This window comes from Ammospiza caudacuta, chromosome 27 (genome assembly GCF_027887145.1).
Source record: "Ammospiza caudacuta isolate bAmmCau1 chromosome 27, bAmmCau1.pri, whole genome shotgun sequence".
Lineage (NCBI taxonomy): Eukaryota > Metazoa > Chordata > Aves > Passeriformes > Passerellidae > Ammospiza > Ammospiza caudacuta.
In genome coordinates, this window is record NC_080619.1 from 4,717,458 (window position 1) to 4,727,284 (window position 9,827).

Sequence of the window (9,827 nt, forward strand, 5' to 3'; positions counted from 1 at the left end):
TACCAGCCCCGTTCCCAGCCCTTGGGAAGCCACAGGGGGAGGGAAGGGGAGGGATGGGGTGGGATGGGATGCTTCCCCCTGCTGAGCCCAGGAATCCTCAGCTGGCCCCCAGGAATGCTGTGCAAATTAATCTGTCCCACTCAGGGGTACAGTGTCTGATTCAGACTGGGGTTCCACTCCATAAATTGCCAAAACGGGGTTGTTTTGGGGGGGACAATGCACCATTGTCCCTGCTGGGAGGACATCAGTGTTCAGGGGAATTATTTTTGCGGCCATTTTTATCAGTTTGGTGCAGACACAAATCCATCAGAGTCACGCTTCATTATCCTGTGCTCACTGAGAGAGAGGAGCTGGGGACATGAACCATGTGTTGGACACCCTTAGGATACACTGGGTGATGTGTCCTCCCCACCAAAAAACCTCTTTATTTCATTTTTACAGCAACAATTCATTGTAGGTTTCTGGAGTCATAAATTCTGCCTGAAAGCTGCTTTTAGGAGTGACTTGATGCATTTAATCAGAGCAGGGTCCTTATCTCTCAAGCAAGCAATGTGCTGATATCTTAGAGAGTGATACCTTGGCCTCAATATCTTGGTGTCAGAGGAGGCTGGGGAGAGGAGGGAAAGGACTCTGTGCTACATCCTAGTGCTAAAAACCCTCTGCGCTACAGCCCAGTGTCAATACCCCCTCTCTGTGCTACACCCCACTGCTAAAACGCCTCTGTGCTACACCCCAGTGCTTAAACCCTTGTGTGCTACACCTCACTGCCAAAAAAACCCCTCTGTGCTACACCCCAGTGCCAAAAACCTCTCTGAGGTGCTATACCTCAGTCCCAACATTTCCTCTGTGCTGCAGCCCACTCCCAAAACCCCTCTGTGCTACACCCCAGTGCCAAAAAACCCCTCTATGCTACACCTCACTACTAAAACTCTTGTGTGCTACACCCCACTGCCAAAATCCCTCTCTGCTACAACCCACTGCTACAAACCCCTCTGTACTACATCCCACTGCCAACACCCCTTTGTGCTACACCCCAGTGCTAAAATCCCTCTGTGCTATACCCCACTCCCAACACCTCCTATCTGCTACACCCCACTGCCTAAACAAAACCCCTTTTTGCTCCACCTCACTCCCAACGCACCCCTGTGCTACACCTCATTCCCAACACCCTTCTCTGTGCTACACCCCACTGTAAAAATTCCTTTGTGCTACGCCCCACTGCCAAAACCCCTCTGTGCTACACCCCAGTGCCAAAACCTCACTGTGCTACACCCCACACTCCCAAAATCCCTCTGTGCTACACCTTATTCCCATCACCTCCTCTGTGCTACACCTCATTCCTAACACCCCTCTGTGCTACACCCCACTGCCAACACCCCTCTCTGTTCTACACCCCACTGCCAACCCCCTTTGCAGTGCTCCTACCCTGGGGTTGGGTGGCACCAGGTGAGGTGGCTGCACCAGAAACCTGCCTGAGCCGCCACTCCTGCCTCTGAGCCCTTCCCCTGCCCATGTCCGTGTGTCTGTCTGTCACAGCCATCCCTCTCTGCCCCCAGAACCAGGCTGAAGCCCACTACAAGGGCCACAAGCACGCACGGAGGCTGAAGGCCATCGAGGCCATGAAGAACAAGCAGAAGGTGGTGGGGGCTGCAGCGGGGACCCCTGGCCAGGACAACACAGCTGAGCTGGCCCCCAGCCCCGTGGGCAGTGGGGAGCTGGGCAGCACAGGTACAGGAGGGGCTGAGGAGGCTGGGGTTGGGGTGGCAGAGGTGTCAAGTGAGCTCCTGCAGGGAACAGGGGGTGTTTTCCCTGTGGTTTGGTGTCTCTGGGAGTGAGCCCTGTCCCACACACCCCCAGGGCTCTGCATATGCAGGGATGGGCTGGTGAAAGCTGTGGCAGCACCAGGGTTTGGTGCTGAGCCCCGCTTGCATGCACTGGAGATAACAGCTGTAATGAGACCTGGGGATGCATGCAGACCTCTGGAATGATCTTGGGAAAGATGGGGGAGCTCCCTGAAATCCAGAAAACCTGTTCAGGCACAGAGAACTTTCTCTTTGTGCCCATTTCTTTCTCTTTTCCTCTTTCCCCCTTTCCTTTTTGTCCCACCAGCTGATGCCAGTAGCCCACAGGAGTCGGAGGGCGAGGGCAGCAGCCTGGCACTGGTGCCCAGCACTGAGGAGTCACCAGTGGAGCTGCCAGGCAGTGTCGCCCCTCTGGGCTCCCCACCAGCCTCCGAGCTGTCAGAGGGCACCTCAGATGCCACCAGCGTGGCCTCCTCATCAGCCCAGGCAGCCGAGGCACAGGCAGCTGAGTCAGGCAGCAGCGTCAGCTCGGCCCCTGAGAGCGAGAAAGAGGGGAAAAAGAGCAAACAGCACCTGTACTGTCCCACCTGCAAGGTGACCGTCAACTCCCTGTCCCAGCTGGAGGCTCACAACACTGGTAAGGGCATTTTTGGGGGGCAGGGGGACAGGGGGATGGGCCCCTGCCACTTTATTGGGGCTCAAGCAGCCTTGCAATGAAGTAGCAAGCATTAATGAGTGTTGCTGTAATTAAAAAACATTCATTAAAATGACCTGCATAGATAAGTCATAGGGCTTTACCAGGGCTTCACCTTCTAGGGTGAATTTTCATCAGGTCAAACACTCTTATTGTTCACGTCTCAATTAAGGACTTTTAATCAAGTGATTGAGGCTACTTTATTTTCCATTTAGCTTGAAGCTGATAGCCAGGGCTTCTTCCAAACATGGAATAATACTTCCCAAAGCAGCCTGGTGGTTTGGGCTTGTGGAGAAGACCCCTGGGAATGCAATGAGCTGTGGAACCCATAGCCCAAAATGACTCCTGGGCTGTGTGGGGCAACCCTTTGGGGTGGGCATCTGTGGGAGCTGCTGAGGGTCCCCCAGGGTGGTGCCAGCCATGGTACTGGGGTCCCCAGTGGGGTTTGTGGGCAGTTCCAGCTCCTGGCTCACCTCTTTCTCTAGAGGATGCTTAAGCTGGGCACCCCAAATTTAAATGGAAGCCCCTTTTAAATACTGGGGAGCAATTCCTGCCACCCCACTGCAGCTGCCATGGGCAGGGTTGGCTCAGGACACTGCTGTGGCTTAGCTGCAGACGTGTCCTTTTGCTTTTGTCAGCTCCAGTTACAAATTCAGGAGCTGATTTGGGGGAAAAAGAACAAACAAATAAACAAACAAGCAAACAAACATTTGCAGGCTGGCGCTGCTCTGTGGCTGTCACACAGCTCCTTAATAAACAGAATGAATTAGCAGGGGCTTAAATTACTTGCTCCCCATGCACCCTCGTCAGGGACAGGACAGAGCACCCTGTCCCCAGGTGTGCAGGGATCTTGGGTTCCTCCTTCCCCACCTGCTGTGACCCTGCTGAGCTATTCCTGGCTCTGCTGTGACCTTGGGCACGGCTCAGATGCTGCAGACTGTGCTAACGCCCGGGGACAGGCGACAGGCTCCAGCACACGCTGGAAATAGCAAAGAGCAGCTTCTCCAAAGCTGCCTCGTGCAGGGGGGGTCTCTGGGAACATGAGCATCCCTGCTCTGCCTGCGACGTGCAGTTTGGCAGGGTTTGGCAGTGGGTTGTGCAGCAATGGTGAAAGTCTGGGTTCCACAGCTCTGTGTGCCCTCTGCCTGCAAGTGCTGCTGGGCACGGGTTGGTGCTGTTGGAGGGCACTGTTCCTGCTGGGTATCCCATGCTCCTGCTGCTGGGGCACTGGCACGGGGCTGGCTCGCTGAGTGTCCCCTCCTGGCAGGCGCCAAGCACAAGTCCATGCTGGAAGGTCACGGCGCCCAGCTGCGGCGAGGCCGGGGCAAGCTGCTCTCCCGGGCAGGGCACAAGTCCAAGCGCATCGGGAACAAGGGCAGCATCAACATCCAGAACAAGGCCTTCCACTGCCAAGTGTGCGAGATCTACGTCAACTCCGAGACCCAGCTCAAGCAGGTGACGATGCCCTGGGAGAGCCTGGGCACCGGGTGTGGGTGTGGAGGGACTCAGGGTATCTGTGGGTGCCTGGTGTCCCCACACACCCGAGCCACACGGTGCCCTGGCTGTCCTGGCTCCCAGTGATCCTGCTGTTTTCCTCCCCAGCACATGAGCAGCCGGAGGCACAAAGACAGGCTGGCAGGGAAGCCACCCAAGCCCAAGTACAGCCCCTACAACAAGCTGCAGAAGAATGCTGCCCTCGCAGTGAGTATTCTCAAGGTACCTGTCTCCCTGCACAGCACTTGGTTTGCTCACAGAGCCTCACTCACAGCCATCCTTTCAGTGAGTTACGGGAGCTGCTTCTCTTAAACCTCGACTTCCCTCACCGTGACCGTGTTCACAGGGGTTCTTGGAGGAGGGAAGAGACGAGGATCTGACTCCATGTTTCAGAAGGCTTGATTTATTATTTTATGATATATATTACATTAAAACTATACTAAAAGAATAGAAGAAAGGATTTCATCAGAAGGCTAGCTAAGAATAGAAGAGGAAGGAATGATAACAAAGGCTTGTGACTCTGCAATCTGTCGGAGCCAGCTGGGCTGTGATTGGCCATTAATTACAAACATCTAACATGGGCTAATCAATGATCTACCTGTTGCATCCCACAGCAGCAGATAATCAATGTTTACATTTTGTTCCTGAGGCCTCTCAGCTTCTCAGGAGGAAAAATCCTAAAGAAAGGATTTCCCATTAAAGATATCTGCAACACATCCCCACAGCTCAGCTTCTCCCCTCAAGGAGGGTGAGCTGTGGTGGTGCGTTTTGAGTATTCCTGGATAACTTGGGAGTGCTTTGCCAGCAGCATTCCCTTGTGATCCCTCCACCTCACGGCGTCTCCCCCTCCCTCCCTGCAGTCCAAGCTGGCTTTGCAGAAGCACCTCACCAAAACCTTGGCCACGCGTTTCCTGCCGAGCCCGCTGACCGCCGCTGCCGTGTGCGCCATGCCCGGACCCCTGGCCCTGCGACCGGCGGCTGCCACCACGCTGTTCCAAGCGCCGATCCTCGGACCAGCCCTGTTCCGAACGCCGCCGGCTCACGTCCGCCCCACGCCGGGTCCCATCGTCTTTGCACCCTACTAGAGTGTGAGCCGGCAGGGGTCTGTGCACCGGGCTGGGCTGGGGACAGCGCTCCTCGCACCTGCTCTCCTGGCTGGTGGGAAAACGTAGTGGTAGACATCAACCCCGGCTTCTCCTTTGCTTGGAGAGGGCTCCCACTGGAGAGAGGTGCCCTGATAGAGCCTGGCCAGCCCCCCGCGCATCCCCACTGCTCCCCCAGCCTGTGCCGGCCCCTGCTCAGCAGATGAGCCCAGGCAGTGCACAGAAGAGGACAGTGTCCAAATCAGCAGGACCATCTCATGGCCACAGCCTGCCTGTCCTTGGCCTGCTGGCTGCTTCTTCATGGCCCTCCCAGTTTCCAGACTGGAAGGAGAGGAGCTGGCTGGTCCCTGGGAGAAGGAACATCCCTCTGCTCCCTGCCAGCCAGCCCAGTGGGAAGGGAAGTGCGAGGGGAATCTCAGCCCAGCTCTTCCTGGGAGAAACAACCCCAGCACAAGTGGGAAGCTGGCAGTTTCTCTCTCAGCCTGGGCTGGCTGTGCCCTTGCCAGCCCTGCACCTGCCTGTGCTGGCAGGGGGTTTCTGTGCCACCCACCAGCCCCCTGTCCCAACTCCCTGTGTCCCACCAGCCAAAGAGCCCCCGTGGTGGCAGGCACGGCCACACTGACCATATCCTCACTCCGAGAGCAATAGCTGACCCCAGGGCCGGCGCCTCCTCCCTCCAAAGCACACGGGCCCTGCCCTGGCCCCAGAAGCACACGATGGGCATGTGGCCAAGCTGGGCCCCACTCATGCCCAGCAAGGCCGGGAGTGCCAGTGCTGGCTCCCCAAGGAGGTGTCCCTGTGCTTGGCACCCGTCCTTGTCTCTGTCCCTGCGTGGGGACAGCCCTGCCCCTACCTCCCGGGAGATGCTGTGAGGCTGAGTGAATGTCCCTAAAGCACTTTCAGTTCTCCAGTGAAAGGCAACGCTGCTGCTCACCTGCCGTGCACAGCCCTCCAATCCCATCCCAGTTAGGAGCTTCCAGGAAGTTACTGATGATCCCCAAAATCAAAGGTGTCCTCAGCAGCCTGGACAATCAGGGGGCAGGTGCACCCACAGCCTGCAGAGTGCCAGGCTCTGGAGGGACCCTGAGGCCATAGCCCTGCATTTCACTGTGCTCAGACAGCCCAAGCATGACCTGTCTGGGACTGTCCCCGCGGCGCTCTGGGTGCCCAGCACGCTGCTGTACATAGAGAGAGTTGCATCCCAAATGGACCTTTCTCTGGAGGAACACCCCACCCTGATCTATGCAATCCAGGGGGCAGCTCACCCCAATCGCATTGGCCGCCTGCGATTCCCTTTGGTGCTGCAGCTGGAGCAGTGGTGGCAGCAGAAGAACCAACATGACACTGAGCTCTGTCCCATCCCCTGTGCTGGCTCAGACCTCTGCTGCGACTCCCATTCCCTCCCAGCCCTCGGGAAGAGGCGGCTTGGTGAGTGCACCTGGGAATCCACACGCACAAGCACACATATCTGACGTCTTGGCCACAAGCAGCGCCTGGATTTCAGAAGGATTTTGCCCAGCGTGCTCCACCGATGCTCAGGAAGGGGCCAAAGGGTGACTCAGATGGCTGAAACATATCTGCTTCCCAGGGCTGGAGCCTTGGCAAGGGCAGGAAAGCTGCAGGAAGGAGCTCACACCTGCAGGCTCTGTGGGCAGCACCAATCGTGGAGCCACCACTGCGCTCCTGCCACGGGGACGGGAGAGTGAGGGAGCCCCTGGGTGTGAATTCACCTGCTCAGAGCACCCCTTCCCCAGGGAAGGAGGAGAGTGGGGAGAGGGCACCAGGAGAGGAGTGAGCAGCTGTGTGTGGAGACAATGGAAAGGTCTTGCAGCAGTGTGGGATGCGTGAGGGAAACAAGGCTCCCAACAGAAATGGCTTTGCCAGGGATAGGGAGATGGTCCCACAGCCCAGGGGACACAGAGGGACACAGATGGTCCCACACCCCAGGGGACAGGAGCCTGTGCTGGTGGGGCCCCAGGGGACAGGAGAGATGCTGTCCCTGTTCCCCAGTGCCAAGCAGCCCATGGCTGGCACGTCCCCAGCCACCCCTGCCCGTGTCACTGTGCCCTTCCCAGGCCCTTGGGGTCACCCCCAGTCCAGCCACCGCAGCAGGACCATGGGTCCCCTCCTGTGCCATGAGCCCCTGGTGCTGTGCCCAGCCCCTCAGAAGCCCAGGGAGCCTGGAGCAGCTGGGCTGCAGCTTGCAGAGCCACGTGGCACCAGTGGGCCTGTTCCCCTCCATTGTCCCAAAAAGCCTGTGCTGGAGCCATGGCTGCTCCTTGCCCTTCACCAGTGGAGTCCTGGCGCACTCCTGTTCTTGGCACTTTAACCCTGTGAAAGCCATTCCTTCTAGTGACAATAATTACTGCAACGAGCTGCATAAGAACCCCCCGTTATGGCATCCCCCCAAATCCCCTCCTGCTCTCCAAAGCATTTACTGCCTTTGACTTAGCACATGCTGTACTAGGAGTAGGGATAGTCCATAGCGCTCGGTAACGTGTGCCCCTCTGTAAATAACCTTGGAGTGATGTGAAATTTGATTCAAAACACCAGAAAAACAAAACAAACCAAACCCAAAATGGAATATCCAGACTCTAGGGACTTGGCCAGTACCCTCCTGTAATGTTCATTGTATATTTTTTTTGATGTACTATAACTGTTGGGAAAAAAAAAAAAGGAAAATATTTTGATAACCGAATCTCATCGCTTTATTGTGTTACTCGGTAAATAAAAGGAACACAAGTATAAACACACTGGAGCTTTTAATCAGTTCTTTTCCTACATCCAGACTACCTGAAGGGAACAAGTGTTGCTGGGTAGGGCTGGGACACCTGTGCCTTGTTTTTTGGTGGTTCTGAGAAGAGGCAGCATTGTGACAGGTGGGCAGTGAGAGCTGCCATAGCCCAAAATATCTGGGCTGTGCAGGGTAGGTACAGTCCCAGCTGCTCCAAGGATCGAGGTATGCAGGTGAAGCACAACCCCATCTCCTCCAAGCTCATGGCTGAGGCTGCACTCAGGAAGAGGAGGGCTGGAATGGTGCATTTGGGCACCCTGCCCTCAGGAACAGCACCTGCCTTGCTCTAGGCATTCCCTGGGGCAGCATGTCTGGATGTTCCAGTGCATAAAGGAGCAGTGGACACTGCCAGGGAGCAGCACAGAGCCAGCTGGGGCAGGGCAAGGAGAGCTGCTTGGCTGGAGGCAGGGCCAGCAAACAGGCCCTGCCCACATGTTATCAGGAAATAGAAAAAGAGGGAGTTGCTCCCTCCAGATGTTGGAGCTGATGCCCACACTCCAGCCAGCCTGTGCTGTGCCTCTGTTTCACTCTCCCAGCCTGCACCTCAGAGCAGAGGGGGTCACTGAGTGAGTCCTGACCTTCCTGTAGCACCTCTGACAGCAGCAGGGGCTGGGCAGGGAGAGCAGTGGCTCCTGTCCCACTGCCTCTCTTGTCCACCATCATCCCTAGCCCTGGGATGACTGTTCCTCCTGGCCACCTGCTTCCCACAGGCTCCGTGGCACCAGGCAGGACTCAGCAGGAGGTGTGTGCGAGGGAAGCAGGAAGGTGAGGAAGAGGAGGTGGCAATGGAAGGGGAGGGGAAGCAGGCTCATCCATCCATGGACCCACTGCCCTTGTTCTTGCGGCTCAGGGGAAAGGCAGACTTGCTCTGTGGCTGGGTCATCTTGCTGGCCAGGTAGATGAAGGGCTCGATCAGTGTGCGCCGGTCAGCCACGGACACCTCCCACAGCTTCACCTTCTCGCCCTTGGCCCAGTGCTGGGCTGCATCGTGGTCCACCCGCCGCTGCTCCTGCAGGTCACACTTGTTGCCCAAAACCACAATGGTGACCTGTTCCAAAAGGGTGAGAAGGGCCCCTGACGACCAAGCACGGAGCTGCAGGGCCGGCTGGCTCTGCCCTCAGTGGTGGGCCTGGCTCTGCCACTGATTCCATGTCAAGGCCTTTTGAAACCCAATGATTTCAGCGCTCCCTTCCCCTCCTGCTGGGGTCTGTGTGTTCCAAACCAGCCCCAAAGCAGAAGGAGCCTTTGAGCACCTGTATGCTCAGAGAGCATCCCAGGAGACAGCCTGTTACTGCTGGGAGTCTCACACATCAGGGACCCATCAGTATCTTGTGAAACCAAAGGTGACAACCTGCCCCAGGGGAGCAGATCCCACTCTCCCGTGGGGACTCACCTCCTTCTTGTCCTTGGACTTGTCGATCTCCTTCTTGAGCAGCTCGACACGCTTGAAGGACTCCTTGCTGTCGGTGCTGTAGACCAGCACGTAGCCGTCGGTGCAGGAGAAGCAGTGCTTGGGCAGCTCCAGCCCGTCGCGCAGCCCCCGAGTGTCGTAGAAGCGCACCTGCTCCCTCACGCCGCGGTCGGTCTCGATGGAGCCCACGTAAATGTCCTCCTGCGTCTCGATCATCTCCGAGCCTGCCGGGGGTGGCGGGGGACATGTGGGAACGGTGCCGGGGCCCGGGCACAGCGCGGCCGGTGCGTGTGGGGGTGACATGGACACCCCAGAGCCGGCACTGCCCAGGGCCCGCTACACCCGGGGGAGCCGCCACACTCACCGACCACATGGTTCCCGTAGAGCAGCTGCTCCAGGATGGAGGTTTTGCCCACCGAGGCCTGCCCGCACACCACCACCTTGCAGCTCTTGCCCATCCCGCCTCACCGCGGCGGCCGCGGGCGAGCCTCACCGGCGGCGGCGGGGGACACCGGCGGCACCACAGCGC

General features: G+C 57.6%; 2 protein-coding genes across 3 annotated transcripts in view; one reads left to right on the top strand and one right to left on the bottom strand.

Annotated features, from left to right (window-relative positions):
- The window catches only part of ZNF385C (zinc finger protein 385C), a 70,438-nt gene extending 65,363 nt beyond the window's left edge, over positions 1-5,075 (top strand). Inside the window, 5 exon segments of the mRNA XM_058820825.1 lie at positions 1,557-1,728; positions 2,110-2,439; positions 3,764-3,951; positions 4,099-4,212; positions 4,851-5,075. Coding sequence (XP_058676808.1) covers positions 1,557-1,728; positions 2,110-2,439; positions 3,764-3,951; positions 4,099-4,212; positions 4,851-5,075 — 1,029 coding nt within the window.
- Positions 5,076-7,804: 2,729 nt separating this feature from the next.
- NKIRAS2 (NFKB inhibitor interacting Ras like 2) lies at positions 7,805-9,804 on the bottom strand. 2 transcript variants are annotated; one of them, XM_058820608.1, is made up of 4 exons: positions 9,663-9,756; positions 9,445-9,522; positions 9,281-9,347; positions 7,805-8,935 (listed from the first exon to the last, which is right to left on the bottom strand). In XM_058820608.1, the coding sequence occupies exons 1-4, from the start codon at positions 9,754-9,756 to the stop codon at positions 8,839-8,841; spliced, it is 336 nt and encodes a 111-aa protein (XP_058676591.1). In that variant the 3' UTR covers positions 7,805-8,838. The 2 variants fall into 2 exon arrangements, with proteins under 2 accessions (XP_058676591.1, XP_058676590.1); XM_058820607.1 differs by having other exon boundaries at positions 9,281-9,522; positions 9,663-9,804.
- Between the last annotated feature and the right edge of the window lie 23 nt (positions 9,805-9,827).